This window comes from Myotis myotis, unplaced genomic scaffold, assembly GCF_014108235.1.
Source record: "Myotis myotis isolate mMyoMyo1 unplaced genomic scaffold, mMyoMyo1.p scaffold_m19_p_4, whole genome shotgun sequence".
Taxonomy (NCBI): domain Eukaryota; kingdom Metazoa; phylum Chordata; class Mammalia; order Chiroptera; family Vespertilionidae; genus Myotis; species Myotis myotis.
Window position 1 is genome coordinate 125,425,603 of NW_023416346.1, and position 21,336 is coordinate 125,446,938.

Genomic DNA, 21,336 nt, shown 5'->3' on the forward strand with positions numbered 1-21,336 from the left:
CCCTGTCTAGACTCAAGAGGAAGAGAGGTAAGCTCCGCTTGTGATGGGGGAGATTATCAAGGTCACATTGCAGAAAAAGTCATGTCGATGGGAAATACTGTTGGGGCCATCTCAGGAAAATAGAATTTTCCAAAGGATGATAAACAGTGACTGGTTAACAATTGGTAAATGTAATGATTACTGTGTCAAACATCTCACCCAGACTTGAAGGGACAGAAAGGGAAGTTTTCCCAGAGGAGTGATATCCCAACTGAGAGTTGAAAGATAAATGGGGATAAGCCAGATCAGTAGAGAGAAAGTTCCAGACAGAGTCACAGAAAGCCAACAAGAGAGAGAATGCACATCCCCAAACCTAAAAGAAGTTCAGCATTTCAGCATGGTGGAAAGAGGGGATGCCTGTGTGTGTGTGTGTGTGTGTGTGTGTGTGTGTGTGTGTGTGTGTGTGTGTCTGTCTCAGTTTGTCCTTTAACAAGTGTGGAGGGTGAGGCCAGGTTAATGACATCCTAGTATTTTCTCTTGAGGAAAATGAAGGCTTTAGGCAGTTATTCCATTTCCCTGCGACTTGGAGAATGAATTGGCCAGTGATAGGCCTGAAGGCAGGAAGAGTGCAGTGGCTAATAGAGAAGATGGATGGTAGCAATCAAATTGTGAAGGAATGTATGCATTTAAGAGATTGAAGGCAGAATTCATAGGATTTCAAGATGAAAAAATGAGAAAGCTTGTGTTTCAGGCTCAGCCAACTGGCTAAATATTAAACTTTTTGGGGGAAGGAAGACAGAGCATTTACTAAAGATTGCAAAGTGCCAGATAGAAAGCCCATGCTTCTATTTTATTTGGAGTCAGTTACAGACGTAAGTAAATGATGATATAAGGCACATTATTTCATGGCATTTTTAATGCTTATGTGTATTATTTAATTTAGCTTGAATCATCTAAGTAAGGTGGGGAGGGGTTTTGAGCCCCACTGACATAAGAAATCCAGGAGAAGGTCCTTGTTCCACTACTAACCTCTTTTAGAGCAGGGATCTGCAAACCAGGTCTGCAGCCACATCTGGCCCACTGTCTAGTTTTCACTTAGCCTGCGAGCTAAGAATGGTCTCTACATTTTTAAGTTGTGGAAATAAAAAAATCAAAAGAGGGATAATATTTTGTGACAAGTGAAAATAATATGAAATTCAAATTTCAGTATCCTTATTTAGGTTTCATTGAAACAGCCACCCATTTCTGGTATTTAGAAGACAGAAACATACCTGGTACCCCTGGTTAAGAATCCTAGCAATGTAATCTCACTTTATATAAAATCTAATGAACAAAAAAACTGATGAACAAAATAGGAACAGTCATGGATACATGAAACAGACTGACAAATGTCAGAGGGGAGGGGTGGAGGGGACTGGATGAAAGAAGGTGAAGGGATTAGGCAAAGAACATATATGCATAACTCAGAGACACAGACAACAATGTGGTGATGGCTAGAGGGAAAGGGGGTTCAGGGTTGGGTGGAGATGGGCAAAGGTGGGGGATTTGGGGACATGTGTAATAGTGTCAATAATAAAAATAAAGGAAAAAAAAAAGAATCCTAGCAATGGATTAAAAAAAAAAAAAAGAATCCTAGCAATTAACTAGATCCCTTCACTGGCTTCTGTAACTCCACCTTCCCCCTGGGAAAACTCTCCAATGCCTCCTCCTACTTCTTTCTAAGTGGCAAACAGCACACAACTTATTTATGTAACAAACGATTGTATAGTGCTAGGGACCGGCCAAGCTCATTTCATTTTCATCACAACTGTAAGAGGTTCTATTGTATGATCATCAACATCCCCATTTTACAATGGAAGAAACAGTGTCTGAGCCACCTGCAAAAGGTCACAAGGCTAACAAGTGGTGGAGCAGGATTCAAACCTGGACAGTCATGCTCTGTGGGTTGTATGGCAAGCAGACTCCAGTTTAAGAGAGGTTTCCTACTGAGTCCATCTGGGACCTTCACCATAATCAGGGCACTTCTCAGGCCAACACATTCCTCTGAGGGTCCAGTCCCGCCCTCCCTCCACTTCCGGCTCAGGGGCGCATCTCTCCCAGGTGGGAGGGGCACAGAGGCCAAAGGGCAGCAGAGCTGGCAGGGGGGAGGGAAGGGCGGAGCGAGAGCCTCTGCAAGACCACGTGTCAATGAGGAGTATCGCCCCTGCCCAGGCCCTGTGAGACCTGTGAACTCCTGCCTCCCGCCTCTCTACAGCAGCAGCGAAGTGCTGAGTCACGATGAGACGGGTTCCTCCGCGCCCTGCACGCCTCCTCCCTGCGCTCCAGCCCACTGCCGGAGCTCACATTGCTGCACAGACTCTAGCTGTCGCCATGTGAGTACCCGGGTGCTCACTGGGTGGGTGGTGGGGCGCGTGGGGGGTGGGGGTGGGGATGCAGGGCAACAGGGATCAGCACCCAGCCCCTCCTGCTTCTGATGCCTAGGGAAGTCTCAGAGGGAGATGACTAGAGATGCTGTGTAGTACTTTGCAATTTGGTGAAAGTGGTAGCCAGCTTTTCTTTCTGAATTCTAGGAGCCTGGAAGGACCCAGAAATAGTCTAGATGGAGTCAAAATACTTTTGAATTGCTTGTAGGTGATTATTGTTCGTTCTGTACAGCTTTGAAGCTTGAGAACTTCTGTTTCTCACAGTCCAGCATCCAATAAATATTGATTACCTGCTCCTCTTAGTGAGCCTTGACTGACAGGGGAGGGGAATTGCCAGGTAGAGTGCTCAGAGCACTGACTGCACTCCTTTGAGGTAGGCAGTCTTATCACTCCTATTTTGCAGATGGAAAAACTGAGGAAGGAGAGAATTAGCAGTTGGCCTTAGGCCACACAGATGATAAATGGGGAAGTTGGGATGCAAACCCAGGCTGTCTGGCTCCAGGGTTTATGCTCGTAAAGCATCAGTTGGTTTGAGTGGGAATCTTTGAAGGAATGGATTATATTTCTCTTGAAGAAGAGCTTTAGGGATTGAAGTTACTATCTGCAAGCATTTGAAGAGGAAAAGGGATTTGTTCTGTGCTCGGTCCTGAAATCCTGGATGCATTGCCAAAGGTACCTTCTCTAGGAATTTCCTGTGCTCTTGAAGACTTCATGAGAAAGCCCAAAGATTTCTTGCCAGAAATGTTGGTCCTGGACTTCAGGGATAGATGGGTCTTTGAATTTGATAATGATCCTCAAAGATCCCTTTCAATGCCACTGTCTTCAGCATCTAGAGCAGCCGTGGGCAAACTATGGCCCTGGGGCCGGATCCGGCCCGTTTGAAATGAATAAAACTAAAGAGAAAAAAAGACCGTACCCTTTTATGTAATGATGTTTACTTTGAATTTATATTAGTTCACACAAACACTCCATCCATGCTTTTGTTCCGGCCCTCCGGTCCAGTTTAAGAACCCATTGTGGCCCTCGAGTCAAAAAGTTTGCCCACCTCTGATCTAGAGAGTCACAGACATCTTGTTTTTTTCTCTGTGTTCCTGAGTCACCATGTGAAGCTCTCTCAGCCTGGGGGGGGGGAGAGAAAAGGGGAGAGCAGTCTGAGAAATTTCAGTGAGGTAAAGCAGATAAAGTGCCCATACTAGTATTGCTAAACCTTGTAGAAGATGGCTGTAGGATCATATGAGATAACAGTAGTAAATAATTAGTAGCTAGGAACCAAGTAAGTATTCAAACACATTCGTTCACCATCATGACTGCTGTTTAAATCACCTAACCCACATCTCATATATAGGAAGCAATCAATAAATTAGTATTTTGGGCATGATTGATTTTTTTTAAAATATATTTTATTGAGTTTTTACAGAGAGGAAAGGAGAGAGATAGAGAGTTAGAAACATCGATGAGAGAGAAACATCGACCAGCTGCCTTGGGCATGATTGATTTTAATATCCTTTATTTTGCAGTCCTTAGCTGTGACTTAGGACTTAGTGACTATTTTTTTGTTCCCCCCTGCCTTTTGCCCTCCAGCCTCTACAGTTCAGCATCAGAACAGTTCCTTTTAAGACTGCAACATGGTGTCCTCCAAGAAAGTCACCCTCTCAGTGCTCAGCCAGGAGCAGTCAGAAGGGGTTGGAGCAAGGGTCCGCAGAAGCATCGGCAGACCTGAGGTATGTTGGTTTGGTGGCTGTTTTGTGCTTTTTTGAGGAAGGGACTGGTAGGACACGGAGGGCAAACTTGGGAATAGCGGGCCCAAAACCAACATGAGCTGCTTTGTGTGGGGCCATAGGAGTCAAGTGTAGATCTGGCATTTGTGGTCCCCTACGGACTAACTCCAACCAAAAGGGGATTTCTGTATTGTGGATATAGAGGTCCTGAGCAGAAGGTGTAGATGAGCTTAATGAAATGTCTCTGCCTCTCTCTGCATACCCACATCCCACCAGCCTCAGCATGCGTATTAGCAGACGTGCCCGCTGTATGCCCTCAACTCTACATGCCTACAAGTAAAAGTACAAGGGGCTAACTCTGAGTCTCAGTTCCAAATTCCTAAGAGAGAGAATCTGATTGGATTGGCATGGGTCAGGTCTATACCCTTGGCCAGTCAGCCATTGCCAGGGATTTGGGTTCATAGGGAGACTGCTGGGACCCAACACTGTGGTCCTTTTGTGGTGGTGGAGGTAAGTAGGGGCTATCAGAGAAGGCAGCTATAGGTTATGTAGATGTTTTTCAACATTAGAGAGCTCTTTCATTTGAAAATTATGGGAAACATGGGACTTGTGGAAAAGAAAATCTTATGTGCCCATTAAATAATGGCTATAACCCAGGGAGTACTGTGCCCAGCACCCTACCAGATTAAAAAAAAAAAGAAACCAAAAAGTTTTTTGAGGTATTAGTTTCAGGTGCAACATAATGATACAATATTTGTATATATAGTGAAATGATCACCACAATAAGTCTAGATAACATCTGTCACCATACATAGTTACAAATTTTTTTTTTCTTGTGATGAGGACTTTTAAGATATATTTTAGCAAATTTTAAATATGCAATACAATATATTACCTATAGTCACCATACTGTATATTACATCCCATGTAGGGCAATGGATTCATTTTGAAATGTTTGTTCCTCTTAAAATCTGCTCTGATATTCTCATACTCTTTCTATCATTAGCTTACTTTTTAACTATGAATAACTTTTGAGGTCCATCAACATTGTTTTCCAAAAGATAGATGCAAACAGGATTATCCTAAGGGATTATTAAATGCACAATGGATGTTGGGAGATGCAGGTGGATGTGGTGTCATATTCTATTAGGCCACATCACCAATAGAACAGATGTAAAGAATTTGGACACCTATCAGTAAACCCATTATTATTTGTTGAGGGTAGTTAATACTTTAATTACTCCATCTGTCAGGAACACATCTGCTGAGGGTTCCTACATTGTTTTTGACTTGTGAACCCCTTTTGGTGGTTTGGTGAAACCTATCAATTCCTTTTCAGAATATTGTTTTTTAAATGCATAAAATACATAGGATTGCAAAGGAAAACTTTATGTTTAGCAAAATATTATAAAACACATTTGTAATCTAATAGTTTTACATTAAACAGCAAGACTTGGTGGCAGTTCTAACTACCTAATTTCAAAGTTGTTAAAAGCATGAAAAATAGTTCAATATACCTGCAACAACTGTAATATGAAATGTAAATACCTTTGATTTGTATTGGTGACAAAGTCACAGGTACTAGTATTTTACTGTGATTCTTTTACTACATTCATAATTGAAGCAAATGTCAAAATTTCAGACTGGAGATGGATGATGGTGACTGTTGCACACCAATGACAGTGTGCTTAATGCCACTGAACTAATACTTAAAAATGGTTAAAATGGTAACATTTATGTTATGTATATTTTACTACAAAAAAAAAAAAAAAGAAAATTTCAGTTAGAGGTTAGGGAAAATAAGGATATACTCTTTTTTCCTCAGCCAAGTTCACAGCCACCCTGAATTCTACACCAGTTAAGAGTCCCTGGCTCACAACCTATGCTTTAAAGACCCAAACATCTTACCTAATAATAGACAAACATGTAAATTGACCATACCTTCACTATGCTAACCAGCCAATCAGGAGAGTATGCAATTAACCTAACAAAGATGGTGGTTAATTTGCATACATAGGCTCCCAGCGGTGGAGTGAGGCCTGACAGCTCCAGGGCTGGCGGAGCAGCGAAAGCCTCATGGCCGCGGGGCCAGCGGAGCAGTGAAAGCCTCATACCCGCAGGGCCAGCTCCGGCTGGAGCCTGGCCAGAGCGAAGGCCTATGTGCCGGGTGCCAGAGGAAAACAGGTGCCAGCAGCCAGAGGAAAGGAAGGCCTAATGCAAGAATCTCTTCATGCAACAGGTCTCTGGTCTATCTATATAAAAGCCTAAGTGACCATCACAACTGAACAGACGACCAAACAGGCTGTGTGGGGTGACCAGGCTGGCAGGGGGGTTAGTGAGGGGCTATCAAACGACTGAGCAGCAGGCTGCATGGGGCCTCCAGGCCAGCATGGGGGTTAGTGAGGGGCGACCAAACAACCGAGCAGCAGGCTGCATGGGGTGACCAGGCCAGCGGAGGGGGGGGGGGCAGTGAGGGGCGAGCAAACCACTGACTAGCAGGCTGCATGGGGCGACCAGGCCAGCAGGGGGGTCTGTTGGGGGCAATCAGGCTGGTGGGGGGGGCAGTTGAGGGTGATCAGGCTGGCAGGCAGAGGCAGTTAGGGGTGATCAGGCCGGCAGGGAGGCAGTTAGGGGCAATCCGGCCAGCAGGGGGGGCAGTACGGAGCGATCAGGCTGGCAGGCAGAGGCGGTTAGGGGTGATCAGGCTTGCAGGGGGGTCAGTTAGGGGCAATCAGGCAGGTGAGCAGTTAGGAGCCAGCAGTCCAGGATTGTGAGAGGGATGTCTGACTGCTGGCAGTTGGACATCCCCCAAGCGGTCCTGGATTGGAAGAGGGTGCAGGCTGGGCTGAGGGGACCCACCCCATCCCCTGTGCACAAATTTCATGCACCGGGTCTCTAGTTTTACATATAATCATATATCTTACCTCATGGTGATTATATAGAATGTACATTTGTATGTCAACAATAAAATAAAATAAAATAAAACCAAAAAAATCTTTCAGTAGATTGTTGAATTTGTGTGCGTATGTACAATATATGTTACATATATACACCTGTATGATATACATACACATGTGGTGTGCACCAATAGATAGTGAAAAGAAGAGTCAAAACCAGAGACAGAGTCAAAGAAAGCATTTGATACTTTCAGGTCTAACAATATGACAGAGTAGATACCTTGAAATAAACAAACAAACAAACAAACAAATAAAATTAATTAGGTAGCAAAACAAGCCAGACAAAGAAAAATACCATATGATTTCATTTATATGTGGAATCTAAAGAGCAATATAAATGAACAAACAAAACAGAAATGGACTCATGGTTGCCAAAGGGGAGAGGGTTGAGGGCTGGGTTAAAAAGGTGAAGGGATTGACAAGTACAGATTGGTAGTTACAGAATAGTCTTGAGATGTAAAGTACAGCATAGGACATATAGGGGAATATACTATAATTATGTATAGTCCCAGGTGGGTACTGGAAATATCAGGGAGAGCATAATCCCATTACAGCAGTAATTTTCAACAGTGTGCGGAAATATTTAAAACATGCAATGCCTGACTAGTTAGGAGAACTGACCTCTTGTCCCTGAAATTGTCAAATTTAAAAATTATAACCTCCAACATAACAGTAGCCATCAGATGTGAATGAATCACAGTTACACCTATTTTTTGCCAGATCAGCAAAAAATATATTTTTGGTGTGCTACAGAAGTTTAGTAATTACTTTATGTGTGCCATGAGATGAAAAAGGTTGAAAATTGCTGTATTACAAGGAGGGAGGAAATATTCCAATTAACACCCATCAGCAAATAACTTTTTCCCCTCATTTTTAAATCTTTATGCTTTCTATTCCTTTTTCTTCTTTTTGCAAGCTAGCACCTCTACAACAGAGCTGAGTAGAAATGATGGTAATAGACATCCTTATCTTGTCCGTGATTTTACGGATTGTTTTTAAAGTTTCACCAGTAACCAGGTGGTTCAATGCAGGTTTTCTGTAGATCTCTTCATAAGGTTGAGGAATTTTCCTGAGTCCCATATGGAGAGTTTAAGTTCCTCCCTCCCTAACTTTGGACTTGCCATGTCATGTGCTTTGACCAATAGGATGTGTTAATGTGATTGTGCACCATTGACTTGGCTCATTTTTGCTCTTGACCTTGGCTGTCAGAAAAGCATCTTCTTGATAGTGACCACTGTTAACGCTTGGGACCCAGAATGAGAAGACATGCAGAGGCCAGCTAAGCTTAGCAACCTGCTACAGCTTTAATGCAAATGAAAAATTTGTTTGTAAGCTTCTGGGCAAAAGCTTATTGATAAATATACACAGATTCTGTGAATATTTGCAAAGAAAACCCAAAGAAACTACAGATAAATTGTTAAAATTAATAAGAGCATAGAAATATTCAAAATTGCCTTTCTATCCACATTTCTTATCCCCAGAAGCAAACTGTTCAAAAATATAATTTAAAAATATTATTTATAATACCTTTAAAATGATATTATCTAGAAAAAATTATGCAAAATCTTTGTGGAGAAAATAAATCCTATTCAAAGACATTTTCAAAGATCTAAACTGGAGATAACACAATATTATGTAAATGTGCATTTTTCCCAAATTGGTTCTTAGATTCAGAGCAACTCCAATCTGTTTCTACCTCTCATTTGAGCTTGATATTTATCTTCAGTTGTCTTCTAGCTTTTGCACAATATACTGGACATTAAATATTTAAAGTTCCATTTATACAGATAACATTTATGTAGATAGCGCAAACTCAATGTGAACTAAAATGAAGTCACCATGGCTGCTTTTACTATATTCCTTGTGTTTCTGGATGGCCTTGCCATCCTCCCAGGCACCATAGCTAGAAGTTTGGGAATTATCTAATGCTCTTTCTTGTTCCCATTCTTCATCACCACTGCCATTGCCTTAGGCCTGGCATTTCTCCTTGCCTGGACTATTGAAGTGACTTTCTAAATACTCTTTGTCTCCGTCCTCTTCCTTTCCTAAACCACCTTCCACATGTGTGCTAGAGTGATCTTTCTAAATCTGATTATCGCAACCTCTGATTATAATCCATCTTCTTAAAGATAAAACCCAAACTTCTTTAAGGTTTGACCTCTCTCCTCAGCCGATCTCTCATCATAATTCTAGGTGCATCCTTTGCCCCAATAGAGTCATTTCCTTGTAGTTCTTCAAGCTTGCCAAGCTGTGTCTTTGCTCTTTTTCTTGGAATAATCTTCCTTCTCCCCCTTCTACTGAACTGCTACATATACTTCAAGACCCAGTTTAAGTGACATCTTCCCTGATCCTGCCCCACTCATGTGTAATAAAGTGTCTTCCTCTAGAGCATTTATCAACACAGTGCAATCAGTGACTTTCTAGTCTGTTCCCCCATGAGATTATCAATCTGTTTAGGATACAGACTCTATCAGTTTCTGCTGGATTATTTAGATCTTAGATGATTAAGAAATGTTTGTTCACACTTCTCATAAAATGTCAATTCTAACTTAATCAGTGAATCTGTGTGTGTGTGTGTGTGTGTGTGTGTGTGTGTGTGTGTGTGTATTTCTTTTCTGAAAGCAATTTTCATTTCAATAAGTTGCTCATTGGCTATGTGGTTTTTAGTGAATTCTTCTAGATCGGTTCATGAATGTGGTCCCTAGTAGTGTGGCTTAAAAGGCATGCCTAATTTGCTGAATTTTATTTTTATTTCAGTTAAAAAATCTGGATCCATTTTTGCTGTTTGATGAATTTAAAGGTGGTAGACCAGGTGGATTTCCTGATCACCCACATCGAGGTTTTGAGACAGTAAGTAAAATAATTTAACTGCAAAAGTGTGTATTTTAAAACTTGCCTCTTTTTAAATTTACTAATCATTTTTAATGATAAATTCAACTTCTGAAGCAATGGATATTGGCAAAAATTAATTTATAAGTTCCTGGCTATTGACTGGCTATTAGTGAATTGTAATATCTATTTTACACGACGTATACCCAAATGGGTATATTTACTGATTTTTAATATTCTTTGCATTTATAACACTGGAGACATTCCTATTCAAGCAGTTAAGAGCAAGAATTGACTTCTTAAAATATTTATATAATTAAAATTTGTTGGAGGTAGGAGAAAAACTTTAAGATATGATTAAAATAATTTTATATTTAAAACTTGTTTCTCTTCAAGAATATTCAGAAATAACCTCATGTAATATAATAGTTTAAACCCAAAAGACAGTCTAAGATCACTCTGAGTATTTAAACTCAGTTGTAAGTTTATATAATCAAGGTGGTTAAAATAGAACATAGCCTAAAAATGAGAATTTTAAGGACATACATATACATTTACAAAGTTAACTGTAAAATTTATAGAGATTCTGCTGCAAATTTGTTTTCAGTTTTAGATATAGAAATAGAAATGTGTAATATAATATTGCGGCACTTTCAAAAATTCCTGTTCTCCACATATACATATATTCTGGAAAAATACCAGGATAGTTACAAAGTTTAGCCATCTGCTCCTTGAGAAAAACCAGTAATTTTGGGAACATACCGGGGCTTGTTAAAGATTTAGTGTGTTTGTCAAGCCAATTATTAAATGAGTAAATATTTATTGAAAGCTGGTGGCAAGCAGGCATTGGTGTTGAGTAATCTTTTGCATACTAGTGTGTGTGTTTGTATGTTGGGGAGTGTGGGGAGAACACAGAGAGAGGGAGGCTAGCAAAGAATGAGGCCTGACCATTGATTGCCTCCAGTATGCAGTCTAGTTAAGGAGGCAAAAGATGGACAGGTAAACAGTTCACCATTATAGGGATGAAGCAAGAAGCTTCTGGAAATACGTAGCATGAATGATCAAAGTAGTCAGGTCTCCCTTCGTCATTTAGCCATTTGCTTTCCAGTTTCTTTTTCATTCCTTTCACCTACCCTATACTCTTGCTGGATTCTGAGCCAGTTCCAAATCATATGTCCCCACTGTGCTCTTCTGCTACTGGTATGAAGACATTCTCACCATCCCATCCTATAGCTCCAGTTACCATTTTGCTAATCTTTCATCGTCTTTTCAAATATTATTTTCTCCATCAGGCTTTCCAGACAATCCCAAGTAGATGCACTTTCTCCTTCATTTGGTCTCCTTAGCATTATATTTTTTACTGGGTTCATGCACATCAGAATATTAGGTCTCTATGGTGACCCCAATCATATCCTGTCTGTCTTGAATTGGAGGCGGCAATTGAAGAATTGCCTTAATTGCCACCTCCCTTGGCCATGCCCAAGAGGACTGTAAATTGCTTCAGCTGAGATAATCCCACACATCTCCATGTTTTCCAGTTGGATATACTCCACAACTACTGGCTAAATTTAACTGAATAATAAAAAGAGATGGCTTTTCCTTAAGACAATGACTATATAAAAGGACAAAATACATTGCTCTCCTCTCCGTTATGAAAAGGGGGACTGCTATAATTTGTAAGGTACTCAACTTTAAACTACTCAAGGAGTTTAGCTGTAGAATATTGGTATTTGATTTTTTTCTTTTGAGTAAGAATCTTCCTTAAAAATATATTCATGCCGAAACCGGTTTGGCTCAGTGGATAGAGCGTCAGCCTGCGGACTGAGAGGTCCCGGGTTCGATTCCGGTCAAGGGCATGTACCTGGGTTGCGGGCACATCCCCGGTGGGGGATGTGCAAGAGGCAGCTGATCGATGTTTCTCTCTCATCGATGTTTCTAACTCTCTCTATCTCTCTCCCTTCCTCTCTGTGAAAAATCAATAAAATATATTTAAAAAAAATATATTCATAACTGTAGTCGATCCTCATTATTTTGAGGATTCTGTATTTATGAATCATCTACTTGCTAAATTTATTTGTAATCCCAAAATCAATACTTTTAATTCATGGATGTGCACAGACAGGCCCAAGGTGCATGTTCCCAGCTGAGGATGAACAAGGTGATGCTCTGCTTCCTGTTTCAGCTCTCATACTGTAAACAGGTGTCCTCCTTGAGGCCTATTTAATGTCACATTTTTTACATGTTAGTGCTTTTTTTTTGTTGGTTAATTCACTGTTTAAAATGACCTCCAACTGAAGTACAGTCTGGTGTCCCTAAGTGCAAAAGGCTGTGAGGTGCCTTATAGAGAAAATACGTGTGTTACATAACCTTCTTTCAGGCATGAGTTATAGTGCTGTTGGCTAAGAGTTCAATATTAATTAATCAACAATATATGTTAAATAAAGTGTCTTTAAATGGAAACAAATATAAAACAAGGTTATGTGTTGGTCAGTTAACGAAAATGTGGCCAGAAGCTTGTAGGATCACATTCCTGTGTTTCTCTAGAAGCAGTGGCTCAGTGTTTGCTAATTCAGTGATCATGGCACCTTTAATAGAATATTACTACTAAGAGTAACTAGAATCAACTGTATCAGTTTCCCCCAGGAGTGTAGATAAGCCAAGGAGTCATCTCGGTCTTAATATAAACTTTAAAAGTATGCAATTTAAAACCAGTTCCACTTGTAGGCTGGTATTGCCTCCTTTGTCTTCAGCAAGGGAGCATCCCCGAAAGGAGTTACATATGTTGTGTCTTTCCACAATGCCAGGTTTATTAGGGGAGACTGCCCCAATAAGCCAATAGAGTCACACACAGGTTACACACAGAGAGGGGGAGCTTATGCGATAGAAGCGAGAGAGCAAGTGTCCAGAGCAAAGTCCCAATCACTGGCAGTGTCTGCAGGTAGAGAGGTGGGCAGGGGTCTTAAGCCAGGTGGCAACAGTGGCAGCACACGCCCGGTGGTGTGAAGTCCAGCAGGGCTCTGACTATGACCCATGGTATGGCCAAGCTCAAGCATTGGGTGGTGGGAGCTCTGAGTTCTTATAGCCCACAAAGGGTAGAGATCCCATTCATATTGGTGTCCCTATGGAGTCCGTATCCAAGTGTCCAGACTTGTGGTTTTGGGCATTCTAGGCCCTCCATAAGGGCATTCCCATTACACCCCATTACCTGTCTTTTGTTTGTTTGTTAATCCTCACCTAAGGATATTTTTCCATTGACTTTTTTAGAGAGGGAGAGGGAAAAAGAGAAACATTAATGTGAGAGAGACACATCGATTGGTTGCCTCCTGCATGCACCCTGACCAGGGCTGGGGAACCTGCAACCAAGGTACATGTCCTTGACCAGAATTGAACCCGGGACCCTTCAGTCCACAGGCTGACGCTCTATCCACTGAGCCAAACCAGCAAGGGCTCATTACCTCAGTCTTGGCACAGCACTTGACATAACTAACAGTCATGGCTCACTGACTGCATATTGAATTGTCAGAGAGGTCCAGCAAGTCTGTTCTGCTCTTGCTCTATACATCCCTGGAGCATTTTCAACAGGCTTGCTATAAATTTTGAAAATGCTATTAGTACAAAGAACAAAGTTAGAATTACTTCTTAAGTTATCTTTCCATCCAGAAGTAGGTATTGTTATTGTTTTAATGTGTTTTCTTCTAGTACTTTCTTCTGGTATCATGCTGTATATGTTTTGTGTCTTTTTTAAACTTAACATTATACTCTTAGCATTTTCCCAATATTCTTCAAAAAGCAAATCTTTACTGGCTTTATTAAACATCTGTTGTGAAGGTTGTATCAGTTGACATGACTGCAATGATGTATGAGGGTACCTGTTTTCCCTCAGTATCACCAACACAATATATTTACCCAACTTCTCTTTATCTTTGATGTTTTGACAAGTGAAAAATAATGCCTCATGATAGTTTTAATTTGTATTTCTTTTATCTGAGTGAAGTGATTAACTTTTCATTTTTAAGCATTTGTTTACCATACATATTTATATCCTTGCCCTATTTTTTTCTGTTGGTTTGCTGGTATTATTATTATTATTTTTTAAAATATATTTTATTGATTTTTTACAGAGAGAAAGGGAGAGAGATAGAGAGTTAGAAACATCGATGAGAGAGAAACATCGATCAGCTGCCTCCTGCACATCTCCCACTGGGGATATGCCCGCAACCCAGGTACATGCCCTTGACCGGAATCGAACCTGGGACCCTTCAGTCCGCAGGCCGACGCTCTATCCACTGAGCCAAACCGGTTTCGGCTGCTGGTATTATTTTATAGAAGCTCTGTTTATAGTAAGGAAATCAGGCCCTTTTCAGTGATAGGATTTTCAATAGTGTTAGGAGGGATTAGGCTTGTTTTGCATACCTCTAAAGGTAAACCTTTGGATACAAAGCATAGAATCAAACCAAAAGGACGAACTTTATAACAATTCATTATGCGGAGGTAGAACAGCCTCCCTGAGTTGAAGTTTGTATTTCTGGGAAATACAGACATGCACTGAATGTTAACATAATGGATGTGTTACCAGATTCAGTGTTCCTTAAAATGGTTGTGTACTACATGAGTCAGTGCTGTGCTGGAATAAAAAAATATTAGAGCTCAGAAGGATTTTTAAAATAAGAATGAAATTACGCTGTACTAACACATGAATATAAAATATAAATAAATACACATATTTTGAGTCCATGCTCATTTTTAAAATTAATAATGATACACAATCAAAGAAATGTGGAGAATATTATTCTACAAAATTCTTATTACCTCAATGTGATGGGTATGCCTGGTCTCACCTGGAACCTCAGGCTCCTCCTGAGATTTACTAAGTCAGAACCTGCATTTTAAGAACATCCTCAAGTGACTGATGTGCACACTAACATTTGAGAAGTGCTCTTCTAGATGACTTTGCAAATTAGAGATATTGTAATTCTATGAGATAAGAGAAGCTGATTTTACTGAGTTAATGTTAATAATTTTTTAAAAAAAAACTTAGCTCTTTGGTTTGGCTAGCTGTATATTTTCTGTTAAAGACTTGCCTGAAAATTGAGGAGGAAGAAATGTCCTAGAGGAGGCACAGCTGGTGGTCACAAAGACAAAGGGGAAAATTTGTTCAGTATTTCCTGCCAGGAGTTTAGATTCTGGGGAGCATTGTTTTCCAGAGGCCTGAGTGGTGGAATAATTTTGCAGTGACCTATTTCTGGTCAGGCCTGATATCTACCCCCCCTCCCCTTATTTGTTTAGAGCAGTGGTTCTCAACCTTCTGGCCCTTTAAATACAGTTCCTCATGTTGTGACCCAACCATAAAATTCTTTTTGTTGCTACTTCATAACTGTCATGTTGCTACTGTTATGAATCATCATGTAAATATCTGATATGCAGGATGGTCTTAGGCGACCGCCAAAGGGGTCACGACCCACAGGTTGAGAACCGCTGGTTTAGAGCAACTGTAAATGATCAGAAACAAAGAAAGATCTTTAAATTGGGCAACATTCTTCTCTTTTTAATCCATGCCCTGATAAGGTTTAGTTTAGCTTGAAAAACCATCAAAGTTCACACTTTGTTGATGAGAAGAAATGCATTTTATGCCTTTTAACATCTTCCTTCAAATTATAGCCTCATGACTTTACAGATTTTAGCACTGAACATCCAGTGTCCCTTGGATCCCCTCAGTCCTGGGGAAACCAAGATGGTTGGTCACTCCTGCCTAGTTAAATTTAAGAACTGTCAGGACTAAACTGTCATGCCTGCTTCTCAGGGACATTTTAGGATGTTTTTGTCCATTATGTTCTTAGTTGAGCTTAGACATGTTTTAAAAGTTCTTCACTACAAGCCTCAACAGGTTTGTTGATCAGGAGAACAAACCTTCCTTGTTTCTAAGGGTGTGCCCACTAGAATGGCCACACTAGCATCCACTGGTTGGCAGCCAGCAGAGTTTGCAGGCAATGCCTGAACAATATCCTGAAGAGGAAGGAAAGGTCCTGGTGATTCACAGGAAAGCTCACACTGGATTCAAATCTCCTGTCTCCCATACAGCCTGCTTTTTCTAGCTTGCTGTGCACTTTCAAAACTTATCATACCATTATGGAATCAAGGCTGTGGGGAGGAAGCTTTATTAAATTAATATCTATTTTGGGGGGATGGAAGGGAAAATACTCTAGGAAACTAGGAGAGAAGGATACTTTCCCAACATTATAAAGACTATTGTTCAATGAACATCCTATGTCATATCTAACACTGAGATATTAGATATAACCCTGTTAATTTGAGGAAAAAAAAGACAAGAATATCAACCAGCACCATTATGATTTAATATGGTTCTGGGAGCTTTGAAGCTGTTAATAAGAGTTAGAGCTATTGGAAAGGAAGAGGGAAAATATTAATTTGTAGGTAATATGCTAAAAAAAAGAAAACCCCACAGTGGTTGCCTCCAACTTTGGGTGGCGATATGACTGGAGGAGGACCAAGGGCACAGGACTTGTCCTGAAGTTATAGTTACAATGCCAGCACGTGGATTTTAGCTTATATGTTTATTTGGCATGATTGAGAGGTGAAGCTAACAGATTATAGGAAGGAAGCTAAAGCCACCCTTACCTCCAAGACATCCCTTGGCACCACTGTGCTAAGAATATCAACCAAAACATGGGTATAAATCATGCAAAAATCACCCATTTTCCTGAATAAAAGCAATGACCAGATATAATGGGAACATCCCATTCACAATGGCAATAATATCACTATACAATCCCAGGGGGAAAATTATTCCCTTTAACCCAGTAATCCTACTTTCAGGAATCTAATTTCCTGGAAAAAAATTCATCATAAAAATAAAAGGTTATTATACGAATATTTATTCCAGTGCAATTTTACAAAGTAGAAAAGGAACAAAGTATCCAAAATAATAGGGGAATTAGTATACATCTATCATCTCTATCTCTACCTCTACCTCTATCTCTATCTCTATCTCTATCTCTATCTCTATCTCTATCTCTATCTCTATCTCTATCTCTATCTAACTGTATCTGTATCTGTGTCTCTATTTCTATCTATCTATCTATCTATCTATCTATCTATCTATCTATCTATCTGGAAATTATCTGTAAGGAAATTGTTACCTATCTGGAAGATGGAATATTATGTAGGGTTATTTATAAAAAAATATTGTAAATAATATTCATTACTCATGGACTGTTTAAATCAAGATTTCTCAACCTTGGCACTTTCAACATTCCGAGTGGATAATTCTTTGTTGTGAGAGTCTGTCCTAAGATGTTCAGCAGCATCCCTGGCCTCAGTGATTCTCAACCTTCCTAATGCCGCAACCTTTTAATACAGTTCCTCATGTTGTGACCCAACCATAAAATTATTTTCGTTGCTACTTCATAACTGTAATGTTGCTGCTGTTATGAATCGTAATGTAAATATTTGATATGCAGGATGTATTTTCATTGTTCGCGACACACAGGTTGAGAACTGCTGCTACACTAGATGCCAGAAGCACCTTTTACCTCTAGTTGCGACAATCATGAATGTCTCCAGACATTGCCAGATGTCTGTTGCAGGGCAGGGGGCCACCAAATTGCCCTAGTTGAGAACTAATGGTTTAATATATGTGTCCATACAAGGGTATACTGCACAGCCATTAGGAAAAATTGCACAGCAATCAGGAAAAACTTCATAGTTTGCTATGTCCTAATATAGAACCAATCTCCATGATAGTTGGAAAGTGACAAAGGCAAGGTACAGAATTGGCAGTGTAGGATTTGTTTAAAAAGCAAATATAAAGGTATGAAAAGACTATACCTTTATTCTCTTAAAATTGTTTATTATCAATTCTATTGTTGGGAAAACAGACTAATTTAGTGAATGATTACTTCCACAGACTACATTGATACAAAGAAAATAAAATTACAAAATTCATGTCTTGATGCCAAAAGAAGATGATGCTTAGAGAAAAAAACAAACACATTATGACAGATACAAATATATATTCACAAAACTTTTAAAAAATTAATTAGTTTTAAGTATATTCATATGATTGTGCAAGTATCACCTGATTACAGAACCTTTTCATCTCCCCCCAAAAAAGATCCCATACCCATTAGCAATAAGTCCTCATTCCCATTTCCCCCAGCTTCTTGCCACCACACTTTCTGTGTCTATGGATTTGCCTGTTCTGAACATTTCATAGAAAAGGAATCATACCATATGTAGTCTCTCAGGTCTGGCTTCTTTCACTGAGCATAATGTTTTCAAGGTTCATCCATGTTGTAGTTTATATTAGTACTTCATTTCTTTTTTATGACTGAATAATATTCCATTATATGAGCGTACCACATTTTATTTATCCAGTCATCTATTGATGGACACTTGGGTTATTTTCACTGATGCCTTTATTCTTGGATATGCCTAAGTTTTCTCTGAAAGTATACCCAAGAAACTGGTAATGCACCTCCCAGGAAAGGTTACTGGGTGATGAGAAAGAGTTAATTTTCACTCTCTCTTTTTCTTTTTGTATTTTTAGAGTTTCGACCTATGCCTATTGGTTATTTAAAATACTAATATTTTCAAAATGCCCTCTTCTTATGCCATATTTGAAGGGAAAAAAAAGTGTTCTTGTGCCCTAACCGGCTTGGCTCAGTGGATAGAGCATCAGCCTACGGACTCAAGGGTCCCAGGTTCGATTCCGGTCAAGGGCATGTACCTTAGTTGCGGGCACATCCCCAGTAGGGAGTGTGCAGGAGGCAGCTGATCGATGTTTCTCTTTCATTGATGTTTCTAACTCTCTATCCCTCTCCCTTCCTCTCTGTAAAAAATCAATAAAATATATATATATATATATATATATATATATATTTTTTTTTTAAAGTGTTCTCATGAAGCTCCTGATGCTCACCTGCTCTCCAGGAACTCTTGCTGAGGCTTTCGACTTGGGTCTGCTTCCTCCACATAAAATCAGCCCAGTTTACGTTCTATTCCAGTCAACCAGATAAGCTAATGGTGTAATGGGGAGGATGACCTAGGGGCAGCTTCCTCTATGAAATATTTGAGGACTATGAGAGGTTCCCATGAAACTTAAAAGAGTGTCTCAATTTATAATCACAACTTTCTCCTCTTCCACATGTACCCTGGCTGAACGGAAATTAAAATTGTGTGTGTGTGTGTGTGTGTGTGTGTGTGTACATGCACACACATGTGCTTACATGCATGTGTGAGTTAGTCCTGGGGGTAGAGGACTTCTACTTTGCAAGAAAGTTAGAAGAAGATTAAGAAGGAATAAGAGATGTCCAGTTGAAGAAGTTTCATGTTCTAAGGGGGAAGCTAGCACTTCTAACAGAAAGATCGGGGAGGGATTCAGGAAAATTTTAGCCATTTAGTAAAATCTGAAGGAATAAGTTAGGTATGATTCACTGAATAGTGGGGGTAAAGATGGAGGGCATAGTATGGGGATAGACTAAATGGTGAGTAGTTTATTTGGATTTAAAAATTGGATGTGTGTGTGTGGGGGGGGGAGGGGTGGGATCTAAGGCTGTAGGTTGAGCCATTACTGGGGACAGCCTTGAAAGCATAACTCATTCTTTATTTATAAATGGATGGCCAAAATTCTATATCCTGAAACTCCCAAATTAATCCAATCATGTTAAATTGGAACTATCTTTAGTCTAAAAGTTCAGCTTTTAGACTGTCTTATGTCAGTGGTTCTCAACTGGAGGTGATTTTGCCCATAAGTGGTAATTTCCGGTCATACCAACTGGGGGATGCTGCTGCCATCTAGTGAGTAGAAGCCGGGAATGCTGCTGAACATCCTACAGCGAGCAGACAGTTCCCACAGCAAAGACTTAAGCCCTGGTCTGTCAATGAACATAGGTTACATGAGGAAATAGCAGTTTCACTGAAATATTCTTTCAAAGTAGTTCACATAAATTCTTAACAAATTTCCCCATTTCCCCCCACCTGATTAATGATTACAAACAGAAACTATTTATATCTGAGAGACCGCATTCTTAGAGTTAAGTAGACAAATTGGAGGCACAATGTAATAAAGACTATCAACCAGTTATTAAATATTCTTCGATGTCAGCAAATTTAAAATGATTCTAATTTTTAAGTGAGACTAAAAATAAGTCCACAATAAATGAACATAGATCATTGCACAATAAAAAGCTCCTTGCAGATATTCAACACTTTTAGCAAAGCTGCTTTGGAGTTATCCATCAATCTACTTAAAATGAAATGCCTTACCTTACAGGATTAAACCCATATGACATTTGCCATGCAATAACATTAGCTTCCAGTTTCATGAGAAGCTACACATGCTTTCAGTGTATTACCTCTGTTCTTCACCAGCAATCCTGAAATGTAGGAATTGTTAGCCCCTGTTTTACAGATGAAGAAACAGAGGCTCAGAGAAGTGCTGACTTGTCAAGCTCACACAACTCATACAGGGCAGGCTTGGGCTGGCCCATCTGATCCCGGACCCATGCCTCACCACTCTCCCATGCTCCTACTCCTTCTGGAACAATGTTGATTTCTCTACATCTGATATTGTCTCAATACATTGACACATTAGTATTACAAATTAGATTCTACAGGTGATACAGATCCCCAAACTAAACACCTCATACTCTTGCCGTTACTCACTTACTATGGGACTCAATGCTTTCATGGTTCATGGTTGAGGGCTCCAAATTTTCCTGCCTGTCAGTGCAAAGTAATGCTCTCACTTCTCTGAACTTCCAGTATAATGAGAAAATGGATTAGGTTGGTTAGCTGCCTGGATATTTAAGGACAATCATTTATGTCCTTCTTGTAGCCACAAGGAGACAAATTGTTATCGAGTAATAACATAATAAATAAAATTGTCCTTTCATTGCTTATGACCTTTTATTACAACCTAAAAACTCTTTTCCTCCTTCTATTAACCCTTTTACCCCACCTCACTCCAGCTTTTCCCCAATATTCCAATCTTTTAAGGACCAGGTGGGGTCTTGCCTCCTCCATGAATTACTCCCCAATTCCTCCAGATTTTTATTCATCAAAATTAATCTTTGTTCTATGTTTCTACTGGGACTAATGTACTTCTATTTAGTGTTCATGTCTTTTATCTTCATATTTTCTTAGTGTTTCTTAGGTGAACAAGGGTTGATCATTGTGTTCATTTTTCTAATTTTCCACTTAGGAGTCTGTGATGACATTTTCCTTGTGAAGGCAAAAATGAGAAAAGAGAGAGAGAGAGAGAGAGAGAGAGAGAGAGAGAGAGAGAGAGAGAGGAGAGAGAAAGGGATTAAAAATTATTACAAAATTTAAAGTTTATTTAAGAGACAAAAAGTTGGCATCCCTATATCAAACCCCCTTATTTTTTTGATACTTCTTTATTTTCCCTCTTAT

At 39.8% G+C, this 21,336-nt stretch overlaps 1 protein-coding gene across 2 annotated transcripts in view; it reads left to right on the plus strand.

Annotated features, from left to right (window-relative positions):
* The first annotated feature begins 2,220 nt into the window (after window positions 1-2,220).
* Window positions 2,221-21,336, plus strand: part of PIR (pirin) — an 82,629-nt gene continuing 63,513 nt past the window's right edge. Inside the window, exons 1-3 of one of the 2 annotated variants that reach the window (XM_036305443.1) lie at window positions 2,221-2,351; window positions 3,984-4,123; window positions 9,835-9,927. In XM_036305443.1, the coding sequence (XP_036161336.1) occupies window positions 4,028-4,123; window positions 9,835-9,927 (189 nt within the window). In that variant the 5' untranslated portion in view covers window positions 2,221-2,351; window positions 3,984-4,027. Of the gene's footprint in view, window positions 2,352-2,722; window positions 3,075-3,983; window positions 4,124-9,834; window positions 9,928-21,336 lie in introns of those variants that run through there. The other variant, XM_036305444.1, reaches the window with a different exon arrangement.